This window comes from Brachionichthys hirsutus, chromosome 4 (genome assembly GCF_040956055.1).
Source record: "Brachionichthys hirsutus isolate HB-005 chromosome 4, CSIRO-AGI_Bhir_v1, whole genome shotgun sequence".
Lineage (NCBI taxonomy): Eukaryota > Metazoa > Chordata > Actinopteri > Lophiiformes > Brachionichthyidae > Brachionichthys > Brachionichthys hirsutus.
The window spans coordinates 1,733,890-1,758,537 of record NC_090900.1 but is presented as its reverse complement, the minus strand read 5'-3'; the positions used below and the strand labels follow the sequence as shown (position 1 = coordinate 1,758,537).

The 24,648-nt window shown below is 44.1% G+C and overlaps 3 protein-coding genes across 3 annotated transcripts; all 3 read right to left on the bottom strand.

The window, feature by feature from the left end:
* Positions 1–3,844: 3,844 nt before the first annotated feature.
* Positions 3,845–4,537, bottom strand: nkx3-1 (NK3 homeobox 1). Its single transcript, XM_068738757.1, has 2 exons — positions 4,348–4,537; positions 3,845–4,230 (listed from the first exon to the last, which is right to left on the bottom strand). The coding sequence occupies exons 1-2, from the start codon at positions 4,535–4,537 to the stop codon at positions 3,845–3,847; spliced, it is 576 nt and encodes a 191-aa protein (XP_068594858.1).
* A 3,196-nt stretch (positions 4,538–7,733) lies between these two features.
* nkx2.7 (NK2 transcription factor related 7) lies at positions 7,734–9,206 on the bottom strand. Its single transcript, XM_068738703.1, has 2 exons — positions 8,944–9,206; positions 7,734–8,262 (listed from the first exon to the last, which is right to left on the bottom strand). The coding sequence occupies exons 1-2, from the start codon at positions 9,204–9,206 to the stop codon at positions 7,734–7,736; spliced, it is 792 nt and encodes a 263-aa protein (XP_068594804.1).
* Positions 9,207–18,854: 9,648 nt separating this feature from the next.
* On the bottom strand, positions 18,855–21,557 carry stc1 (stanniocalcin 1). The gene is made up of 4 exons (XM_068738433.1): positions 21,386–21,557; positions 19,663–19,805; positions 19,338–19,549; positions 18,855–19,155 (listed from the first exon to the last, which is right to left on the bottom strand). The coding sequence occupies exons 1-4, from the start codon at positions 21,498–21,500 to the stop codon at positions 18,855–18,857; spliced, it is 771 nt and encodes a 256-aa protein (XP_068594534.1). The 5' UTR covers positions 21,501–21,557.
* Between the last annotated feature and the right edge of the window lie 3,091 nt (positions 21,558–24,648).

Below are 24,648 nucleotides of genomic sequence, written 5' to 3'. Positions count from 1 at the left end.
TGTGGGTAGTTCAGGGGTCGTAGTAAAAAAGAAAAAACATGCTTTAAAACACACACGTAAAAGCCAAAATATGCATTAAAAGCACACGGAATAAAATCATACAACATTAAAACCTACACTATGCAATTGTCTTTAAAGATGATATCCTGCAGAGATCATAAACGTCCACCAGGGGGTGGTGTAGGACAAAAATAAAGGTCACCACAGACGTCATCCTCTGTCACCGTTTGATGCTGTTGCCAACTACCAGGATAAATGATGAGGTAATAATAGACTTGCGTTTCGTCGTGTAGGAAGATGATTAGCCTGGACTAAGTTGCCATAAGACTCAGCCAATCATCTTCTGAACAGATGCGGTCACGTATAATTGGACCCGCCTCCCTCACGCTCCTGTTTTCAGTGAACTGGAGGCAACTGATGAAAACATGAGAGGTGGAGTTTAAAACATCCCTCTTAGCTTTTCCTCTATTCATCGGATCTGTCCCACTGGGATGTGGAACCAAGTGGGTTTAAATGCCAAAAAACCAAAATGCTCAACGTCTTATCTCCTATGTATTTAGGGGTGTGATTATGAGATGAAGTAAACAATTTGTCGTGCTGCTCAGGGTGGCCAGTGATGCTTTGAAAAACACGCAGATCCTCATAAGAGATGAAGAGAAATCCAAACCTCCTGCACAAAGGCGGCCATTGTTGGCGCTCCAATATGCCGTGACTGTCGGACAACCTTGTTGGAATTGATAAGGTATGGAGACTTAAAACTGCCCTGCATCTTTCCACAGAGGAACAATCGTAAACTTCCTCTGTTACGGTACCGGGAGCCTTTTCTCGTCCCGTTACGCGGACGCACCAGTAGGGCGGAAAGAGTGAAGTCATTTTCCAGTTTTCCTGTGGAATAAAGATTGAAAGTAGTGGGACGGTTTACTGCAGATTATCGCAGATTATGACAAGGACAAGAGGGCACGGGGCCGAGTGGGGGCGTCATTGTGTGCTTCAGATAAACAACCGGCTTGTGGACGGGGGCGAAAAGCAAACACGGCAGGGGGGACGGCAAGTGTACGTGTCCCGGGGCATGGTGGCTCGGATCAAGCTCTGTCTCCATCTCTAGAAGAAATCAGATCAGCCTGGCTTTCTGTCATTACGTGGAGTATTGTGCGCAGGCATATCTTTATATAAACAGTATAAGAATAAATGAAAAGAAACCGTGAAGGTGAGGAGGGGGAGGCATTTGGAATCTCATTTGTGATTTCCTCTCTATAGAGAAACATTCACGCAGGTGAATGTCTTCAATCTTACATTTTGTCCCTGCAGCAACTTTGTCCAGGTGGTGCAGGGACAGATTTAGAGTCAATCCCCCCCCCGGCCGAGCCCCAGAGAGCGACAGAGAACCAAACACACCAGAGGATGTTGGTTCTAAGCCGTCTGATGTTTGTGAATCGATAGTTCCGCGTGTCTTTGAGCCACAGGAAGTGCAAATGTAGAAAATAACAGTTCTCCTAACCTTCAGCTCCATCCGTCAACGAGCTCCTTTATCTGATGAGCCCGAGAGACGCTGAGAGACACGGTCAGATTTCCCGCGTCGTCAAAACAGATGCTATCGGCCCTCCTCGTAATTACCTGTTTACGCCAAGGGTCCAGAATGAACGGGGGATAAGAACTCGCTTCAATTCAAGGAAATTATGACGCTTCAGAATTCATGTTTTGGTTGTATTTCTCTGGATTCCAAATCCAAGTTTGTGTGCATCCTCCTCCTCCTCCTCCATTCCTTAATCCTTAAACACCTGAATCCTCTGTTCCCCCTGTTCTACTTTGTAATTTCAGGAGATGGTAGAAATCTCAAAGACCAAATATTATTTGATACCCAATGATTTTGAATCCAGATGTGGTTTTTACTTACTGGAGGCACTTTTATAAGATGCTTTTTTTTTAACAACTTTTTATTTGCTCCCTGAATTCGACACTTTTTTTATTTTTAGATTCATTATTCATTTATGGAAATCAGAAACACTTCAAGCACGTAACCTTGGGGCGACATGCAGACTTAACTTGAAGATTTTTCAACATTTTGACACAGAATTACAGTAACAGTCATTTTACCTGTGGCTTTCAGCCTGCAAGGACCTCAAGAGCAAAAGACAATGACTTCGCCATCCCGTATCGGGACGTAAAGAACATCTTCACACTGAAAGATAACAAACCACATTCCTACATCTACACGCACGAGTCGCTGGATGCACACTGTGTGCGTCGCCTACCTGCAGCAGGTTTTAGACGTCCTTAAGCTAAGGGTTAAACGCAGCTGCGGTGCCACCAGATTGGACAGATAGCTTTTATAGTCATGGGAGAGCTGACATGGGCGCAGGAAAAAGCTGGTGACACTTTAAAATGCTGCTTGCACAACACAATATGCTTTCTGGTTGTTTGAACTTTTTTGTTGCATGGTAAGGATGCCATATTTCTTTATGAATGTAAAGTATGTCTGATATTAGAGACCTGTTTGTATTTTGCACTCAAATGTTTCTGCAAAAAAAAGAAACACAAGTTCTTAGTTTAGGAGTAAAATGTAGCTCTACAGTTTTTGTTTTAAAAAAAAAAGCTCTCGTGTCAAAAATCAAAATGACGTTTATATGCATTATTTAAAAAGGATTCCTAAACCTCTTTCCACCTTTATCCAACGCTGCGGAGCTTTTCCCAGCGATGTTGCGCGTCATTCCAATATCTCGGTCCTCATCACCTCCTCTGCACCTCCATGCAGTATACCTCTCTGTGGTAATTATGCGTGTTTATAAGTTATCATCTCCTTTTTTTGTGGAATCGGCTCGGTCAAGGCAGCTGGTCGCCCACTACAGGTCTTGGGTTCTGCTCAAGGTTTCTGCCTGTTAAAAGGAAGTTGTACTTTGCTGTATAAGAGCAGGTCTTCCCCTGCTTTACCTAGAAATGCCTGTAGATAACTGTTTGATACGATCTGCTGCTATGTAAATAAAACTGAACCCTTTTAGTAGCGATCTAGAGATTTTCATACTGTGCTTAGTCGTTGTCTTGTATCACGGAACAGCATATCTGTTGTGTACTGTGTCTGTTGTTGCTTACTATTTTACCGCTTCAGTAATCATCGCTTCCTATTGAGTCATTATAAAATATATTCCCCCCCCAAAATGCTTTCAGATAAGATCCGGAAGCTTTTCTCGTGATGTCACCTCTTTAGGGTTTAAGAGCAGCTTTATCTCCCGGTTTTCATCGGGCCGAGAGCTCTTTAAGGGAATCAGATCTCATTCTTCGGCCCTCATGTTCAACATCAACTTCATCTCTGCCTCATTCTATCCTCTATTTTTCTTCTTCTTTTCTGCGTAATCAGGGTTTAACTCCTTGCAGTTTCAATGTGTCTGTAGAGTGACACTTATAATGCAGCTGCCCGCTTCACATTTCACTAGAAGTCATTCTAAATTAGATAAAATCAGCCATTATCATTTTACAAGACTGTTTTCTCTTGTTTTGTTTTGCTGCTGTGTAATTTGGTAGTACATTTGTACTAAGTTTACTAAGACATTGTGTGAAACGTCAGCGAATTAAGACACAGCTTTAAAGAAAAGCTCATTTAATTTCATAATTTATGAATCATCTGTGCAATGTTTGACTTCAAAAATCAAAGGTTTAGTGTCCACCACCACAATGTTTGTAGATTCTTGTGCATTTGTCTCTTGAAGCGTGATTTAAAAACTGCACGATGCATTCGTGGACAAAATTAGTTTAGATGGTAAAAAGCAAAGAGGAAAGAATCCACTGAATATTTAAGATGCCGAATAAAAAGTTGTGATTATTCATTTCAGATTCATACATAACTTCATCTTCACCATAACATTGGCCCCCAGGGGCCACGGGGGTCCCACAGGGATCTGTACTGGTAGGCTTTATAGAAGGAGGCGATGAGCGATGATTGGACTAAATTGTCTCTCGGGCGCAGTTTGTCCTCGCAGAACTCTAACGTCTGCTGCTTTCGTTTCGTCTTGTACCTTCGGTTCTGGAACCAGATTTTCACTTGGGTCTCGGTCAGTCTTAAGGTGCTGGCCAGGTGAGCCCGCTCCGGGGCGGACAGGTATTTCTGGTGGTTGAATGTCTTCTCCAGTTCGAGCACCTGGAGGTGTGTAAACGCAGCCCTGGCGCGCTTCTGTTTCCCTTCAGAGGAGAAACTGCTGGACTCTGAAGTGCCGGGACAACAGGATGTGTCCAGGGATCCTGTGAGGAACAAAGACATGATTGGATCTTTGCTGGATCAGAGATTGCAGGTTGTGTAATCACAACGTAAAGAAGAAACACCTGAGGAAATTCCTCCGCATCCCTGCAGGAGCTCACCTGTCTCCACATCGAACGTTGTCTCCGGAGGACAAAGCTGCTCCGACCTTTCGGCCTCTTCTTTCCGCTGTGAGCGTCTTTCCGTCTTCTGCGAACAGCATTTACTGTTAAATCTCTCGCTGTCCTCGATGGACAGGATGTCCTCGATGAGGAAGGAAGTCGGAGGTTTGGCTGCGTCAGACATTTCCATCCAGCAACAGACAAATCGGAGGACGTCTCAGTGGCGTAGGGGCTGGAGAAGTGTGTCTCCTCACACACGCCCAACGTGGGAATTTATAGAGGAGCGGGGGGCGGAGTTACAAGAGGAGGAGCCGGGACTTCCCTGCTTTTATTTGTCTGCATCTTTAGATCAGCTGCATGAGGTGGCGAGAAGTTTATGCAGATGCGTAAAGACTGTTCTTATATAAATGCACACTTTATATACTTTTAATATTGCATGTCTGCATATGCCTACACTATAAACTAAAAAACTACAGGCCCTTTAAATACAGATTTTATGCTGAATCTGTATTTAAGCCACACGAGAAACAGCCACATCATATCTGAGTAATAAAACCTTCCCTCAGAAAGTTAACAGATTCTTTTTTTTTTGCTCAAACTATTCTGAGAAATGTTGTAATAAACATTATAAAAAAATAATTTCATCTGAAATTTGAAACATGATGAAAGCGTGCTTTGCGTATTGTCTGGTTTGCTCATACAATGAAATGTGACAATAATTCAGTATCAGTCAGTGTTCACAGAGAGGAATGATCATTTACAGTTCCCGCTCCAGAAGTCCGTCCATGTGAAGGGGGTCAGTGGGTCAGAGTGGGTGGTCCTACCTACTGGACCACTAATGACTTTGACACATTGAGGCCGGCTCCTGGACGGACACGGTCGCTGCTCGGCGGCTGTTTATTTGTTGTTCTCCGCGGGTCGGTCCGACTTTCTCCAGAGGAGGAGGTGTTTACTAGCGGCGTCTGCGCTCCTCTGGGAGTTTGTGCTTCATTTTGAAATGCTTGAACGCTGGTATGATAAACACGGTCCTCTCCGTGCCCCCCCCCCCCCCCCCACAAGCCACACGAGAAGTCCCCAACACCACAACGTCACATTGATGGCAATGCTGTCATTCAGAAATTAAAATGACGTTTTACTGCTAAATGAATTGAAACATAAATATTCTCTGGATTCTGATCCCTCTGTCTAGACAGAATTCGGGTTTTTTTTCATCTTGCATTCCTGAATATGGAATAAAATGTTTGTTTTTTTAAATGAGGCCTTGAAATAAATTCATAATTTAGAAAATACAACAACACCATGGTTATTTGTCATTTAATGCCGGATGGGAACTATCAATGACAACACACGCGTGTTCTGTCTACCCCTCTGCAGATATTTGACTGTGTACGTCTCCATCAGACGTGACACAGGACGACCTCTGACCTTTTAGCCTAGGAAGGCATTTGTCTTCTGCAGTATACGTTGACGATGTTTTCTTTGAGCCTCCCCGAGGGTTGTTGTGCCATCGAGCTTTTTTCTGCTTCTCTGCCTTTTCTTTGTGTGAATCGGGAGTGGAGATGCGTATCATCGGTGTCGTAATGCAGTACCTGCACCTGCGCCGTTGCACAAGTTCCCCTCTCTATTGTACGACATCAGAGGGGGTGTCAGCCGAGCAGGTCAATGTGATGGTTCCAGACAGACCATAATTATGACGCAATTTATCTTCAATTATTCTAATTGTGTTTTTTTCTTTCCTTGAAGGACTTTAAACCGAACTAGTTTACCCCCCCCCCCCCCCTCCAAAAAGGAAGTTATGGTTTTGATGGCGTTTGTGTGTTAGCAGGATTACAGAAAAGCTGCTGGATGAATCTTGATGAAAAACAAACCTGTAGATGGTTCTCGGTCTAACTTTGATCCCATTAATCCTCATCATGCAAAATGTCTTCTGGATCTGATCCAGAATGAGGTCAGGATTTTTTTTTTTTACATTTTAACATTGAAATCTCCGTTCATGGATTTGAAAATCTGTTACAAATACATCTGTATAAAGATACCAAGAACAGTTTTGAACCAGATGGCTGTGATGATTCTCAAATGGTTTGCATTCCTCTCTGAATCCATTTGAACTTGGTTCCCTTTCTTTTTTATATGCGCCGTATGAAAGATATTTTATGTATACTGGATAGAAAGCTCATCTTTTTGAGGCTGCATGGCAGTAATCTGGATTTAGCCCAGCAGCTGCAGGAACAAGCTCACTGTCAATGAAAGGACTCTGATTATGCACAGTCAGCAGATATCTACACAATTCTGGTTTTAAGACGCATCTCAGTGGATCCATCAGCTTTAAACTGACGTTACAAATCCTGTGTCTCTATTTAACTTTAGTCTTTTGTCTAATTTGATTGAATTAAATTGGGCTGATGGACCTCGGCAGAGGTTCTAGTGAGGTCTGAAGTATTTCATTAACCACCTTTTGATTTTAGTGTTTTTTAGTTTAATCAATTTGAGCTTCTAACACTATCGATTTTGCTAACTTCAGTAATCCCTGTCTCTCTTATCTGATCTATTCAAGTGTCTCTCGTCTCCTCTCTGTCTGCAGCATCGCTCTTATCTAGGAGTAGATGCTCCTTCAGCTGCTCTCTCCTCCTCCTGGAGGTATTTCTCCTCCTCGGGCTGTGTGGCTCAGAGTGACAAAACACACTCGGGTTTCCTTTCATTGATTTTAATCACGATCAAATTAGTGATTTCATTTCATTTAAACTCATGCGATTGGAGATTTCACCTTCGTTTAGACGTGCGTGCTTTTACAACAAGTCGACAGCGTGACATGAAACTGCGTGCAGGGGACTATTTGCTCCACAGCACAAGTGGATTGAGTCTGGAGTGTGTGACAGGTCGGACTGGGTTTGATTGAAAGTTTGAAGAAGTTAAAGAGCCACTCTGTCTGCGGGTTTGTTTACCAAGCAAAGCTCCGGGACAGGACAAGCTCTCCGGTCTTATCAGCGGATTTGTGAATGAGACAATAATGAGTCCAGTTTGATAGAGGAGCCCTGACAGGTCAGATGTCACTTCATCCATTAGCTTTCTGATGGCTCGCCGGGATACGCAGGCGACATCTCTATGAGCAGCCATCAAAAGGTTGCTAATCAGGTATAATGGAATCCCATGAGGAGCATCGTTTAAACAGGCAGTAATGGACGGATTAATGTTCTTAAAAACAAACAAACACTATAGTAGGAAATCACCAAAGGATATAATCTAAAATATATATATTTAAAAATTATTACCTGTATAAAAGATCTAAAAAAAAAAAAAGTTCAGGCAGAATCTTTTTCTTTTTTTACTTTATTTTTAAGCGAGGAAAAAAACAACAACTATAAATCGTTAAAATCTACTCTGTAAAATCACCAGCCTCTGACGCCCTGTAAGGAGGCCGGGAAGTGTCCGTGGTTGGAGGGCCCCTCGCTGCTGCCTCTTAAATCAACCAGGTGGTTATTGCCGGTCGGAGGAGACGCGTTCCGGTAACTGCAGCTGTACACGCCCCCGTTTCCGAATCCAAACACGGGATTGTAATGTCCAAGAGTCACGTTGTAAGGTGCTGAACCTGCGCCGCACAGCTTCCCGTCCCGCACCAGCACCGGCACCGGCACCCTCCTCGGTGCGGGGGGGTACCCCGCCAGCTCCAGAGACTTGTCCTGACTCTGGCGCTTGCATTTGTACCTTCTGTTCTGAAACCATATTTTGACCTGCGTGGAGGTGAGTTTGAGCACGTGGGCCAGGTGTTCCCGCTCCGGGGCGGACAGGTAGCGCTGCTGCCGGAAGCGCCTCTCCAGCTCCGACACCTGGGGCTGGGAGAAGAGGACGCGGGGCTTCCGGCGCGGCCTGGGTCTGTCTCTGGAGCCGCTGCCGCAGTCAGGCGAGCTGTCGAGGCCGCTCATCTCTGTGGGTCCGAAAAGAAGAGTCAAATAAATTGTTTAAAACGATTCGTATTCCAAATTCATTAAAAAAACATTGTAAAATTTGTGTAAAAAATAATTGTTATTTTTTTATAGACCATATATGTGTGCAGTAAATTATTTATTATGATCATAAAATTATATTATAAAGAAAAGCTATTATAGCGAGCTGCCGGCCCTCACGAGTATCGTTAGTCTTCTGCACAGAGTAAAATAAAAAAGAGACGCTCATTTGATATTTTTTCAGTTTAAAACGACCATTTAAAATTTCAAATCAATAGATTATAGAACATTTCAGCACGATTTCGTTAAATCTTGATATATTATAAAAAAGGAATAAGCACTCCTGTGGTTCATTTGACCTCTTTTAGAATGTTGCGCTTGACCAGATCGGATTATAAGACATGTTTAACTACCCGTTAAATTACGCGATTTAAAAAAATTATAATTGGTGGAAAAAATATGCAATAAATAATCGACCTCTCAATTTTTTTTTTTTTTTTTTTAACTGAATAAACTTGCTTTTCTTTTCAAATTAAGAGCTAAATAAAACTGTCACGTCATGCTGGGTCCTGCGCGCCACGGCCCCCCCGTCGGGAGGCCTGAAACCGTGCGCCGTCACCGCCGGTGAGACTGACTGCAGGTCGTGCACGCGTGCTTCATCTCACCCTCACTTATCTCCTCTTCTGCTGCTGAGCTGTGAGCTTCAAACAGTTTCTCCTGCGTCGTCCCAGAGGCACACGGCTCCGGCTGTCCCCCGCACAGACGCCCGGTTCTCCCGGACGAACCGGGCACCAGTTGATAACCGGCTGGAACGTCTTCATCCGTTATCAATAACTCATTCCCAAAATCGTGGTGGTGCTCCGGCCTTAGGATGTCCTTCACTGAAAAGGGCGTCGTGCTGGTTGAACTGGGATGCATCCCAAATCTTATGTAGTTTATGTCCGGATCCTTTTTACGCGCTGCTGCTGCTGCTGCTGCCGCCGGACGCTTCTCTCAACTGGGCTGATTTATATCATTCAAGGGTCCAGATAAAGAGCAAGGCAGGTCTGGAGCCAACACCCACCTTCCCCCCCCCCCCCACACACACACACACACACACACACACACACCCTCTCTGGGTCATTAAGAAGCAATTCAGAAAAAGAAGTTCACTTATCTGAGACCGAAATGCAGAGATGCTGTGAAGCCATAAACTTTCGAGACATTTAAATTATTTTAATTTTACCAAATTACGTACAATAAAAAAAGATTTAACAACTCGTGTAGATTTTATGAATTTCTCCATGAATTTGTTTAACACCGTGCTAAAAATAAATTATTTATGGACGCATCAGAAAGAACAAACTCTTCCAGATAAATTAATTTGTTCCCAAAGCGGCTGATTAATTCAGTCTATTATACCCAAAAACCTGCACGCGCCTGGTTAATCGGCGCGCACGTCCTTAGGGGTTGAGTGATCTCAGGGTGATGTTGAACAGCTTTGCCATCAACATTGTTTTCCTGCCTCGTTATTAGTGTTCTCGGGCCACAACAAACAGTAACTTTATACCCGATGTTGTGGGAGCGGACGGGCGGCGGCGCCAGCCTGGGACGCTTGACTGAGGCTGAGACGCGCGTCCCAGGAACAAGGAGAGACACGGAATGTCCCACTGCAGGGAGGGACACATGGAGGCCACTTCACTTCCACCGCTGTGAGTGGGACCGTTGATGGGTCTATTTGGGACATTACAAATGCTGCAGGAAAAAATATCAAGGTTGAAGCGCGCCTTGGATTATAAAGGATTATCAAATGAGATCAGGTGATTAATTTATGTTTTAAATGGTTTATACATTCATTCTTATTAACTCACAATCTAAAAACCGGCTCAGATTTCCACATTTTCTCATGTATGGATCATTTTTTCAACAAGCCCTGTCAGCATTATTAGATTATTTTTCATAGTTTTGTAATTTTTGAATATTTGCATGATGTTTACTGTGAACTCTTACGTATGTGCGCGTGCATGTGTTGAGTTGGCGCTGACAGCTCGCGTCCATCTGTCGTGCAGAGGAACGGAACAGGATATTTCAAACAGTAATGCAATTTACACTTTTATTTTGGTCAGATTTAGGCAGCAAAATTACTTCGTTATGTTCAGGTAACAATTATTTGGTTCAGTTTCGGATAAACATTTAAAATGGAAAGTTTGTTATGTTTCTTATGAATAAATGTACATGGTTCCGTTCATGTGTTGATAATATCAATTTAACATGTCACAATTAAGAACTGCCCTGCGATGAACTGGCGGCCTGTCCAGGGTGTCCCCCGCCTCTCGCCCATTGACTGCTGGGATAGGCTCCGGCTTGGCCCGCGACCCGATAACGGATTAAGCGGTTGGGACAATGAATGAATGAACAATTAAGAACTGGTGCTCTACAGCGCCAAGTACTGGTAATTTATATATATCCAACATTTCACCTCTGGTCAAATCTGCAGTAGATCCTGTATCTGCCACTAGAGGTCAGTGTTTCTGACGTTTAATGATTTAAACCCGAAGCAGATGATCAGTTTTAGGTCACTTAAAAAGCTCCAATAGTTATAATCAATGGTATCAAAGTTGAAAATATTACGATTTATTGGCACAAATAACCTTTTTCTGAATTTTTCTACAGCTCAGTGATCCAATCAAAACCTCCGTTTTTTTAATTTGTGATTTGTTGTCACCCATTTCCTGAAATTAGGTGGTACAGGTGGCTTGTATAAACCTCAGGATCCTTGAGGCAAAAACACGCCATATAAACGTGATTTAATTGAGTGATCTTTAGGACAAAAAATTACTTTGAAGAAGAAAAAGAGTGAGCAAGTGGTGTTTGGTCATTGGCGTGGAATCCAAGGAGACCCTTCAGGCAGTTGCAGCGTGTCCAAAGAGTCGCTTGACAAACTTTATTAAACAAACATGTCAAATCAACTGAAGTACTCCTCGGCAGTGATATTCCTTATACCTTAAAGCATCAAAAAACAGAAACCTGAACCTGAACCCCCCCCCCCCCCCCCAGAAAACTCAGAAGTCGATTTGTTTGACACCTTGGGGATTTCAAGTCGTCTCCTTTGATGGGTAAATTACTTAATCCCTTCATCTGATTCCTCTGAGGGCTGGAAGAGATGCTCACCGTAAGTTTCTTTGCTCAAAATCAAAGCCTTTCCTTTTTGATTTGTTCCCTCACTGTAACATAAGACGCTACCTAAGTACAGGTAACCACACAATACCCCTAATTCATCATACGGCAAAAATAGGAGGCTGATGGCAGCTGAAAGAGGAGACAGTTGTCTTGTACTTTGTGAAACTGAACCTAAGCTTCCGACTGCAGGGCCGGAACTAAAATCGGACCGACGTTCACGGTGAATCCTGAGTGTTACAACGACACTGAAGGGAAGAATGCCACGGATAAATAAACGTAAAGAGACGTAAGACAGGATGCCACAAACACCACCCACAGGCGTGCTGATGTTGCACAACGCTGCACTGACCCTGGTTTCTTTGATTGGCGATAAAACGTCTAATTTGCTCTGTGAAAATACTGAAATGATTACCCTCAGTTCTTCTGCCAGATCTTAGAGCTCAAACAGGAACAGAGCGTTCCCCATGCTCTGACATATAACGTGCACGCTGCAGACGCTTCCCAGGACAGCAGGTGCGAACATTTCACCCACATTGAATTCAATATTTGCCCTGGCGCTTGTTGAAAGCTTGGTAGTGATCTCTGATGTAAATATTTATAGGACAGCTTTAACATTTCAAACGCTCAATCACACAAAACCTGCATGATGATTTAACTCCATTCACTGCGCATGCACCTTTGTTGTGCACGTTGCAGACAAATCAATCAGTGTTGCAATTGTTGCAGCAATGAGCAATGCAAATAAATACGGCACACACCCATGTCCTCCTGGATGCTTCCCTTTAAAATCTAAAAGCAATCGAAAGCCAATGTGGTTGACGTAAATCCCCTGCTTTACGAACACGGTGACAGAAGTGCAGATGCTTTTGGAGAGACTGAGGACGACAACCACAATGGGGCGCCTCAAATAATCCTTAAAACATATATGACGGACAAATGCGTCGTTTCTTGTGACGTCACACTGACGCCGACCAGCTTCAGCCGCTAGATGTCGCTGTCTCACCGCGTTCATTCAAACATCCTCAGCAAAAGGACGAACGGATCCACGCCTGACGATCAATTTGCTGCCATCCAGTGTTCTGCAGCGCGCATTGACCTGTCGCCAAGTCATTTTCTCTATTAACTAACATTTCACAATCTCAGGTTGTGTTTTTGTTAAAACTGGTTGCTGCACACTTTAGGAAGTAACAGAGAAAATATTTAAGATTGTGAGCTTCCACCATTTATCTCTTTTCTGCTTTGCAGCACCCGTGAAATGTTTACTTTAATATATTCAGCATGTCCAGAATCAGAAACCGCACTGGATGACATATCTGGAGATGATTGGGCAGAAATTGGAAAACGCTCTGTCTCATATCTTCTTCCCTTCCACTTCAGCACTTCCTTCAGTAAAATCTGATCTAATTCTCCCCCCCCCCCCCCCTGTCCTTGGGTATTTCCCCACAGAAATGAAGAGATAGCGATTGGAGTGCATTTAATCTTCCTCCGCTCTCAGTCATACTCCATTTCACTGCGCATCGAATTTGTCACACGTGCTGATGAAGTTTCGTGGGAAAGAAGAGGCCATAATGATGAATATAAATAACACTGGGGGGGTGGAGAGCCGCGCTAACCGCAGCGCATTGTTCGTTTTGGCCCATTAAATTGCTGACGCTTATGGGCATGCTATGGATACACTGTTTCATAATTGCTCAAGAAAGTCATGGCACCACTGCAAACCAGTGGTGCCATGACTTTAAAGATCGCGCACCCCGCTGTGCGCTGAGCGCAATGCATGCGCAGTCTTTGCGCAGCATCGCTTCGAAGCATCACACCGAAAACTCAAATGCTGCACAAACAGGTTGTACGAATCGCATATGCGTAATTATTGGCAGCAGCCCGCAAGAAACAGGCAACCAAAGGGGTCAAATGTTTCCTGGCAACGAGATGTGTCTCCGCGTCGAGAGCTGTAATTGCATCCCGATTAGAAGTTGCCTAATTATAAGTGCTGATGTCAAAAAGCCTCCAGAGTTTCAGATGCAGCGCATGGGGGGTGGGGGGCTCTGTCCATGAATGCACAAACTGAATGTCTCTTCCACAAAGGGGACTGAATGTCTCTTTAAAGATGGTGGGATCTGTGCGCCGAGCTGCTGCATCACCTATCCACGAGACTGGAGAGCGGCTGATGAGAAAAGCCCTTCAGGGCTCTCCTCTAAATAGGCATGAAATGATATCTCCCTCTGCCTGAGATTAGCTGTCCGTGGAGCCTCTTTGCGTTCCGCCCGCTCCTTTCCTCGGGCTCTCCAACCAAACATGCACTTTGCAGTTTCAGCTCATTCGTGCTCAAGTTTAAGAAAGTTAATTTTGCATCTCCATCCTCATCTCCCTCCACGGGTCCTGCAGGATAATGTCCCACATACTGAGCGGATGAGGTAAACCAACCGAAGCCTCTTCCAGGCTTCAGATTCACCAGTACAGCAGCTTCCATATAGGATTCGCTGCGAGGAATTTGATATACGGTTAGTTTCAGTAAATGGTACAGAATGTTCTCTTATCGTAGCCAGCGGAACTTACATTTGGGAATGTTTAGGGACTTGTGGAGGAGGCTCAAACTAAAGGAAAGCCATGGTCTAAGGCAGGACACAAAGAAAAGAATGGAAAATCATAAATGCTCAGAACAAAGGAGGCCCCTATATTCTGTGTCTGCAGGATATATGGGCCTTATGGGAGCAGAACGAGAGCTGTGGGCGAAAGGGCTCGAACCCACAGAGGTTTGTCACCAACTCTGCATGTTCTTCCTTCTTTCAGTCGGTTCTCTTCTTTTTCTGGCTCCAAACTTTATGTTTTGTCTCACCTTAAAATCCCACTATACCGTACAGCTCACCTATAGCCAGCACAAAATGGCTGATGGGTAAAGTTGGCGAGCAGCTGGTGAAACATTTAGTTAAAAGAACAGGGTAGACCGGGACGGCACGGTGCTTCAAGAAGAAGGTTCTGGGTTTAAATCCAGATTAGGCTTCTTTGTTAATAGAACCAATATGGAGGAAAAGGTGAAACGGTTTGAGAGTTGAAGAGTTGAAAGCTCTTTTAAAGCTGCTGGTATAAGTGCTTGGGATGATGGCGACCCGAGGACTGAGCCTGTTTCCATTTATCATGAGAAAACTAGAAATGCAAATGTAGATTGTAGATTTTGTGGTCATGCATGATGGAAGGGCCGAGGATGAAAGGAAGCAGTTATCCCCCCCCCCCCCCCCCCCCCCCCAAAAAAGCCTGTTTTAGAAAACATATTCCAGTTTTTGTTCTCACAACATTTAACACTCCAACATATGTTCAGGATGTCAGGACATTTTTCCATTTTTAACTTGAGATGTTCTGGGTTTTTTGATGAGACATATAAATGTGCTCCCACTCATCTTTCAGACGGAGTTTGAATTGTTCTGTTTTGGCAATCAGAGCTTAAGTGTTCCTCTGAGCTGATGGAAAATTCAGTTTTTATCATCTTACACCCATTAAAACAGTGGCTAGCAGTCAAAGTGTGGCCCGGGGACCCCCTAAGGGTCCTCGGAGGTGTTCTAAGGGGATCTGCAGCGACAGAATGTATGCCAGTTTTGTCATATGTGTTCTTGAATGAAACACTGCCAATAATAAAACCTATATATAAATCCATACTACCTTTAGTTAAACATTTTTAATTACATTTTTATTTGCCCTGAAAAGTCAAATGTGTTTTACGTTGAGTCATAAGGCCTCTTTTTTCCAGGAGTATGAAAATACCAACAAAAAATCATTTAAAGTCAGTAAATATTGATGCAGCGCTGCGATTGATGATGGATCAGAATAAGAGAAACAAGAGCAACATATTTCATACCATATCTTGATAAATATTTATTTCTGATCAGCAAAAGACACACAACTGATGCATTTGTATCTTTCATGACTTTTCAGTACAGAGAAAAAAACCCAAACATATACACATTATGGGTATATATGTATATGGGGTGTATTTTAAAGTGCAAGTGATTTACAAGGATCAATCATGCGTTTACACAGCATCAGAAACGTCAATAATCTCTTTAAATTCTCAATAACTTTTAGAATCTGATAGTAAAATAACTAATAATACAAAATAAACTTTACTAGTCACTGAAGCTTTTTAATTTTTATTTAAGCACAACATTTATCAACTATTTCAAGTCTTGAGAGGAAAAAAGTACCATGAAGTGCCAGAAGTGAGGGAGTCTTTTTGTCTCTGGTGTTGACAGGAGAATCAGTTTCACGGAACTCACCGTGGGCCAATTTTAAGAACGCTCCAGTACCACCTTAAGCCGCCCTACGCTTGAATCAGAAACAAAGAGAAAGCCTTCGCGGGCCACCTAAACGTGTCCTCGGCTGAAACAGACATTCAGTATACAGGTACATTCTCAGAGATTCCCGCGATGCATTTGACTCCGTGAGGAAACAGTCAATTTGCCCTTGTGCCAAATATGGTTGGCACAAGGAACGCTTGTAGAAAATAAATACAAAGACATGGATAACGACATTTAAAATGCTCAAATGCGATGGTGGCCTGATGCTGAGCTCGCTTGTGAGGTTGACGGACTCACAGCGGCCACAGGAGAGGGGGGTGGGGGGACATCCGGACAGCACCAGACAGGGATGTAACAGTTTAGCAGCAGCTGTTGGGTTTTGGATTCACCCCATGGACAACAGAGATACGGACATATGTATCGGTAGTACATGAAGAAAACCCCCGACCCTTCAGGATGCGGAATATTCAGACAGATTTCCATTCACCGGATAAATAAAAAAAACATGTGCTGAATGTTTTCAATGCCCTTTATAGTGGTTTAGATGCAAAGTGCACATGTAACATAAAATAGAACTTAAAGGATATTTTTTTTACAGTGTGACTATATAGCTCTTAACTTCCCAAGTGACTCCTTCAAAACTGCCGTCCTTTCGCACCAAACAACACGAAACGAAATCTTTACGGAACAAACAAACAAAACAAAAACCACAGACAGACGAGGCAAGAGGAGGAGCGGCGCCTTCTCACCGTGAGAGTAGTTACGATGCGTACGAGCTGCTGCTTTGTTCTCGCAGCATCGGCCGGCACTGAATGAAATAAAAGGTCAATATCTGTGTTGCTTGTGAGATTATTGCATAGTTTTGAATTCTTAACATATAGCTGTTAAATTGACACCGACATCTGCTTTTTAATTCTGGACTGTGCTTCGTTCGTATAGCCGTACTATAATATATAAACTCATTTTATAATCCAACAGGAGTTAATGAAGTAGGGTGGATAAAAGCTTTGCATGTGCAGAAACATTTGTGCTTCACTCCTGAAACATAAACTTGAACCGCCGATGACATCATCAAAGCTTATGGCAACTAACCAGCATCCATTTCCCAACGGATGGATGAAACAAACACCTGCATGAAGACACCTCTCCGTGATGTAGCTCTGCAGGAATCTACTGATAGTGAATGATTGTCTCGGGCTCCAGGGGCTAGAAACTATGAAGCTGTGTAGTCTGTTTCATTGCATTGATATGCATTTATAACCTCACCTGATGGACAGATAGATTAGACACCTGCAGGTTCAGCTTTCCTGTGCAGATTGTTTGTGGCTAAATCCCAGTAAATCCTCTGCAGGAACAAAATAAAGAAAAAGATTATGAGATTGGTGTGAAAGGGGTGACGTCATCGCGCACTTCAAAGCATCGATCTGACGACGCTGTCAGGTCAGCCTCAGTGAAATCTGAACAAATTCATGAAGTGATTATAAGTGCATAAAAGAACAAAACGCATGGATTTAAGTGCCTTTTTGATGCTAAAATAATGTTTCCATTTTATGGAGGCTTAAACAAAGTCTTTGTGACTGAGGACTTAAAGCAGACACAAATAATGAGAATGGCTCATTCACATCTCTTTACATGACATATAAGATAAAATCAAAAATAAATAAAGGGCAAAAAAATATATATAAGTGATTAATATATTATAAATATTATATAATCTAAAGTTACAATTTAACCTCAGCCCATGCGAAGGGAAGTGCCACCAGAACCATAAAAGACTTTTCCTACGAGGGATCTTGATGCTGGTGTTTGTTTTACTGTGATGATACTCGATCGGTGTTCAATAATCCCCCCCAACCTCCCTTCAAACCAGAATGCGTGTCAAAATAAAGCCACTGTTTGTTGTGGTCCAATGAAACACCCATAAAGTAGATCACCTGACTTGAACGACCAACCGCGTTCCCCTATGGCCAGCACAGAGTCATGGCACGGGTCCCATTCAGCCGCCGGGCTGCCAGCTCACCGCTTTAATTTCTCCTTTTATTTGGCATAGAGCTCACGGAGCCGCGACTGAACTGCGTGTCAAATCTGTAAAACGAATTAAAACTACAGTAATGCATTAAAAATAAAATGAAACATTAAATAATATAGTAGGAAAATAAATATTCCAACAAGGCTTTTTTTTTTTTTAAATAGTAACTCTCTACTGGAAGCCAAGCGCGTACGTCACAGCGTTCTACCTCGGAGAATGACGTCATCGGTCAGAGACGATGGCTTCCCCTCGGTCTCACCGGCGAATGCGACGGCGATCCAGAGTCCGCAGACACACGCAGCAACAGTCGTCTGCAGGGCAAGCGCCTGGAATGCAAGGACTTTCTACGGATAATAAGACTTTATCATAACCTGGACAATCCTGGAGCGCAGGATGATGATCTGAAAACGTGTTACCGTGGCTACGTCTGTTATCCAAAGAAGAAGATAAAATGCTAAGTGCTATAGCTAGATGCTATTTTGGTATTTCATGAATAGCATTCAGGGCAGTTTGAAGTTTTGTTTTGGTCAGTTTAAGGTCAAAGGTCGCCGTGAAAACCTCTGCAGACCTCACTCCGTATGACGGCTAGCTATGGCTGTCTAAGATAGCTTAGTATACAGTACATTTAATTGTTATTCTAGTGTTAGAAAAATGGATATGAACTCATTTCCACATCTCATGCTCGCAAGTTGACTGGTCTCACTGCTGAAATATGAAATACATCTACCAATAATTTACCAATAGCCAACTGATAATAATCCATCGAGTGATTTCTAGGCATGAACAGACGTCTGGATTTCTGTTTAAGGTATGGACTTGTGCTCGAGAGTTTTTTTTCTTCTTGGCATCGAAAGACGTCGGATGCAACAAGCCTCATGTTTAACGCTAACTGTGAGCAGACACATTAATGGAAGGGGGTCTGGGTGGGGGGGTCTCTCAAGCCTAAAGTTTAGGATATACAATATAACAACAACCAAACTCTATGGGCGTTCCGGCATTCCCTAGAGGTGCATATTTCTGCAACTTCCATCACCGCTAGGGAATAGAGGAGCGTTCGCGATGTTCCACGGGTGTGTGGGATCTGAGTGGAAGTTAGGAGTCGTCACCGGCCGAGCGCTTTTTGCCAAAACTACTGGCAGAGTCTCTGTTTCGCTGATGAGGTGGAATCTTGTACATATGGGGACCCATGGTCCAGCGCCAGCTCCCGCGGCCCTCCGCTCCAGTCGGGATGGCGGCAGCTGCTGCCACGGTGGTGGACGGGCAGGGCTTGTTCTGCAGCAGCTGGATAAGCATGGCCATCTCCGGGCCCAGACGCGCCACCATGCTGGTCCTGACGAGGTCCACCGTGTCCTCGTCGCAGTCCATGAGGCTCTGCAGCAGCTTTCCATAAAACCTAGGACGGCAAAAACAGAGCAAAGAGTTCGACGTCTTACTGATATACCTTCAGTTTTAACCTCATGAGAGTGCCAATCGCATCTGCAGCAGAGCAGCGAGCAAAACGTTTTTGATCTCGAGCTTCAAAATCTGATTTCTTTCCTTTGCTTCACGTTAAAAAGATTTTGACAAAGAGCTCACCTATTGGGGAAGTGACTTGGTAGCTGTGCCACTTCACCAATAGCATCTGGATTCGACCGGGCAACGGCGCAGATATCCAGCTTGCTGTAACAGTCCTCCTGAACCTCGGAGATCATTCTTTGGAAGGTGGAGCAGCGGCGGATGGTGGAGAATGCCTTTGAGGTGATGCCATTTGCAATGCACTTAAGGCTCTCCTTCACAAATGCTTTACCCTGCAAAACACACAAAGAGCTTCATTCACTCGCACACCCGACACACATGATCCGACACGTCCGACATGCATCCTTGAATGCACACTTGTTGGAAGGAATCAGAACGTGTATACCTGAGTGTCAAATTTAGCAGCACTGTATAGGAAGGACTTGCAGATGCCATGCATGCCATCTGTGTCGCAAGTCGAGTTTTCCAGGCAGGCGAAAGCTCCGCAGCCAACTTGGAGGGCACTGTTGAGACAGCGCGCCACATCTGCTGTGGGCACAAAGAATGGACCATCAACGGGATCGATGGGGATCGCTGCGCACTCCCCGAGCTCCCCGTTACGCAAGGGTTGTCAGGGTTCCGTCTTAGAAAATGTGGCGAACAAAAGGGATCACAAAAGACATGCAGTCACTTGACTGTAGATTGGATACGTTACAAACTCGCTGAGTCGCAGACACTGTTTGGCACAAGTTCACTTTTCTCTTGGCAGGGACGGATATTCCACTGCTTGGCTCTTTTCAGCAGAGCTTGGACAAACAGCACCAGAAATACCAAAGAGTTTCCTGAAAATTGCTGGCATGCCCTGCCGACCCACACACACACACACACGCTGCCAGTAGACTCTGTCTTTAATTTTTACACAAGCCGTAATTATCAAGCTGAATTCGAGGGCTCTGCCTCCAACCACTTCAATTGTCTCAACGAATTAAGTAAGGACAGGCTGGATAAATATGCAGAATTAATCCCACGAGCGGCTATATAATGGAAAGCACATTCAGAAAATGCTGCCATATTCGTTTTCAGGGGTGTCTCATGACGGCATAGTTATTTAGGCTTATAAACCCGCAAGTAACCCTGATCTAACTGTCTGCAAAAGCTTCATAAATCCTGCAGCATCGTCCAGTCCTTCAGTAGAATAAAAGAATCATCACACCGCAGCTCTGAATCCATGCAATCAACTTGGATTTTGTTTTTGTTTTTACACCCGGACAGAGCAGAATCTGTAAATGAGCGCATCCAGATCGTTGGCTTTCCTCCATCTTCATCCTAGAATCTACTCCGATGGCATGGAGCCTTGGGGTGGGGGGGGGCATATTGACCTGCACCATCAGATGTTCTCAAAAATACAGAGAGCGAGCTGCAAATCTTAGGATGATGACACAAATCCTGCAGAAGCGAATCAGCATCCCTGCTACCCACCGCCTCTTCACACTGGGCCGTACCTTTTATGTTAAAAGGGAAAAGTCCACATTTGCATGAAGCCATGAAGGTTTTACGCCTTGCAATGTCTTTTTTTTTTTTGGGGAATGGTTATAAGGGAAGATGACTTGACCGAGAGATTCTGATTCTCTCAGACGGATAATAAATGTCAGCTAACATGGATGCATTGTTGGAAAGACACAACTGATGCATAAAAATGGTGTCATCTAATTCTTTTTTTTTTGAAGGCTACAGCTTTATCATTTAACAAAAAAAAAAAAAAAACCTTCAAGTCCACTATAATGCAGAACAGTGGGGGATCTATGCAGCAGGCAAAGCCATATCAGCATGACACAGCCTGCACGCTCAGGTGTCAGCAACAAGCTCCATGCTCATCTGTTGCCGGCAGGACACCGGCAAAAAAAAAACACTACACCGCGTTAATCCTGCAGCCTTCTCCGGGATTCAACGCGCTCGCTCGGGCAAGAAAAGGCTGCATAGGCCAAAAATAATATGAGCAAAAAAAAAAATCCCCTCATAGTGTGCAAAGCAAAGGTGAGCCTGCGCATTGTGGGAAATGCGCTGTAAGAAATGGGCAAAAGCAGTGCGCGCTCTAAGAGACGCGCAAAACGGAACGGCGCGTTACTTACAAGGGCTGTTGGCAGAGACGCGCGTTCTCCTGGGCGAATAAGACTCGTTCTGATCCACTTCATAGGCAGATGCGTTCAGCACCATCAGGAGGAAAAGTCCGGTCCTCCAAGGCATGGTCCTCTCAACACAGATGAGACAACTAAACGCGAAGAGACGCCTCCCGCTTTACGCGCAATCCGTGCAGGGGATGACGCTCCAAAAGCGTCCGCGGCGCAGAATCACACCAAGCGAAGGCTGCCGGCAACACGTCTCTCCGTTACCTCGCTGTCCTTTCGGACTTGCATGACAGATGGGAGCGATGGGAAGTCTGGATGGGTTTATATGGGAGCGCTGCACACTCCGAGTCCTGCGCTCGGACCAATCGGAGCGGAGTATTCCAGACCGCGGTCCTGGTCTTCCCACTAATTGATAAAATCAAATGAAATGCATTGTTTTAAATGAAATAACGCCTCTACCGGAAGTATATGGACACAATACCAACGCAGGAAAAAATAAAAATATATAAATCCATTTTATATTCTCATATATTCACTGGATACTTTCAAATCATTATATCCATTGATACCATTTCACCCGCTCTTCCCCACCTGTCGCGTTGGATTTGGACAAGATTTAACCAATCAGCAGGCACCTCTGAGGGCACCTTTATTAGGCCAGAGCTGTAACCGCATTCCTGGGTATTACTGCATGAATCAGCATATAATGAAGGAATAAATCTTTTCATGAATGAGCGCTCTCTCACGTTTAAATAATGTACTTTTTCTTTTCCTGGCGTGTCGCTACATCCATCTGGCATTGCCCTATCAAAGCCGTGTTTGCTTCATGAGTCAGGGGCTGCAGCGCAACCACTACAGGTTTATATTTCATTTCAGCCGCCCTTTAAATTTATGGGGGATAATAAATACAGACTTGAACAAAGATTACGCCATGGTTGAAACTGGTGATGGAATATAAAACAATGGCACTTGTGGTATAAGAGTTACTTCTGAAAGTTGAAACCAAATTGATAATACACACACATGTTCTCGTGTTTTAGTCCACTTTCAAGGGGATGCAAATTAATAAAGATTGGGAAGGGTCTTGTTGTCAACAAATGGAAATTGCCTTTCCATAAGACCAAAGCGTATCAAGCAACTTCTAGTCAAATATTTATTTACTTTTTATCATCCTGCCACGCTCCTGAGCCGTGCTTCACGATGACATCATTGCGGATCTGACTTCATGGAATCTAGAGAGATAAACCAGCCGCGTCATGACATAATATGCAGGTAACGATGGCCGTTGACCTATTTCCTCACAGTGTTCGTACCCAAGTAAGTGAAATGTTGGCTCGCCGACTCGCAGCTGCACGTGCCAACAAAACAGAGGACGACTTGTGGGACTCTAACGCTATCATTAACCACGGAGGCCTCACGCCTCTTCACCCGGTGCGACGCTTTGGCTACAACAGACCGTGTCACTCGCTAAGAAGCCGGTAATAATAACAATGTGGAATATAAAAGGAAGTATTTATTGACTCACATAAGAGAAATGTCTTTATTGGAAGGGACATAAAGTTCTGCTCTGAAGGGATTGGATGTCACCAGACAGTTTATTACAGGTGCTGTGTGCGCCAAGCGCGAACCGCTCCGTTTAATGCTCCCATTAGTTGAAGATTTACGATGCATGCTTCGCATGTTTTTGTCAAATCACTTTTCCTTTCGTGTGTGTCTCTCTCTCTCCTGCTTTCTGGCTGTCTCTGGGAATCATCGGGCTCCAACTCTAATTTCTCCCAGACCGCTGTTAGTCGAACATGATGTCAAGCTGCTGGCACTTTATCTCTGCTGGGGAATCCAAATGTGGGCTCCTGCCAGCCGCACCAATGTCCTTTTGTAATGAAAAGACAATATGCGAGTAACAAGCTAATGAATGATTTGCGTCTCCCGTCGTGATCAATCAGCGTTCCTGAAAGGCAGACATGATTTCTGAAACCCGGTCTGATTGCGTTTAGCATCTCTTTCTGGAGGTCCAGCATCAATGAGTGTTTCTCCTTACAAATTAGGCGAGGAGAGCCGTCTGTCAAACAGGAGTCTGCCTGCTTTGTCGGTTGTGTCAGCCCCCCCGGCCCAGAAAAACAGAATAAGATGTAAGATTTTAGTCAGATGTTGAGCTATGCTTTCCACGAATATATTGCTGCTCTGGCATTTATTGCTTCCCTGCGGTGTTTCACTCAGGTGGGGGGGCTGCATCTGAGATGAAATTTAAGACGTGAACTGAGTATTTATTCATGAGTTTGGAAGTTGGTCTCGTCCTTGTTAGCACATCGCTGCAGACTCTTACATTTTGGAGTGCAGCCATACCGCAAACATTTGAGAAGACCACTTCTTTGTCCTCTGGGGGGAGGAGGTGGGGGGGGGGGGGGCGAGGATAATGAATTCCTTTGTCAGGTAGAAGGGGGTAAATCAAATGTTTTTTCCAGAAATATAACAGGCAACATCAGCATGGATAGAGGGCAGAGTTCACGGAAAGGACAAATCCGTTGCAGAGATGCTGCGGCACGAGGGTTTTGCATTCATTTACATTGAGGTGGTTGAACTGATTTCATGATTAGAGGTCACTTTGCATCAAAGGTAAAGTTTTCCCTGAGGTTTGTCTGACGGAATTGTCCTCTGTAATTGAAAGCATGTGAGATGATGATGATTTTTTTTTTATTTTGGTTGTCAGATTGAGACAAAAAAATTAATAAATACAACTTAAACAAAACTAAACATACATTACAACCAAAAAAGGAATAGGCAGAAGCAATGCTTTTTGAAGCCTATCCTTGATGATGATGATGAGCACTTAGTGCAATAAATGGGAGGATGAGCAGTTTAAAAACAAAGGTTGTTAATGCTAAATCCTTTCACTTAATGGTTATTCTGAAGCACGGGCTTTATTGTGGCGTAGTGGTTAGCGCTGTCGCCTCAAGAAGGTACCGGGTTCGAGTCCTAACTGTGTGGATTGTGGGTTGTCTCCGGGTTTTTCCGGTTCCCTCCCACCAAACTTAGCCGAATTGATTGCTCCAAATTATCCAAGTATGTGAGGGAATGGTTGATTGCCTCTGTGTGGCCCCGCGATGCGCTGGCGACGCGTACGAGGTGTACCCCGCCTCTCGCCCATAGACTCCAGCAACTCCCGTTACCCACAAAGCAGATGGATGTTGAAACATAAAGGTATCACCTGGAGGACGGCGCTCCTTGTAACCAGGAGGACGTCACCTCCTGTTCGCTCAATAAAGTTT

Coding starts and splice junctions, on each gene's coding strand:
- nkx2.7 (XM_068738703.1), bottom strand. CDS start 9,206: ATGCATCCCAGTTCAACCAGCACGACGCCCTTTTCAGTGAAGGACATC. Junction 8,263..8,943: donor ATAAGTGAGGGTGAGATGAA/GCACGCGTGCAC, acceptor CACAGAGATGAG/CGGCCTCGACAGCTCGCCTG.
- nkx3-1 (XM_068738757.1), bottom strand. CDS start 4,537: ATGGAAATGTCTGACGCAGCCAAACCTCCGACTTCCTTCCTCATCGAG. Junction 4,231..4,347: donor AACGTTCGATGTGGAGACAG/GTGAGCTCCTGC, acceptor TGTTCCTCACAG/GATCCCTGGACACATCCTGT.
- stc1 (XM_068738433.1), bottom strand. CDS start 21,500: ATGCCTTGGAGGACCGGACTTTTCCTCCTGATGGTGCTGAACGCATCT. Junction 19,806..21,385: donor CGTCTCTGCCAACAGCCCTT/GTAAGTAACGCG, acceptor TTGTGCCCACAG/CAGATGTGGCGCGCTGTCTC. Junction 19,156..19,337: donor CCAAGTCACTTCCCCAATAG/GTGAGCTCTTTG, acceptor TTGCCGTCCTAG/GTTTTATGGAAAGCTGCTGC.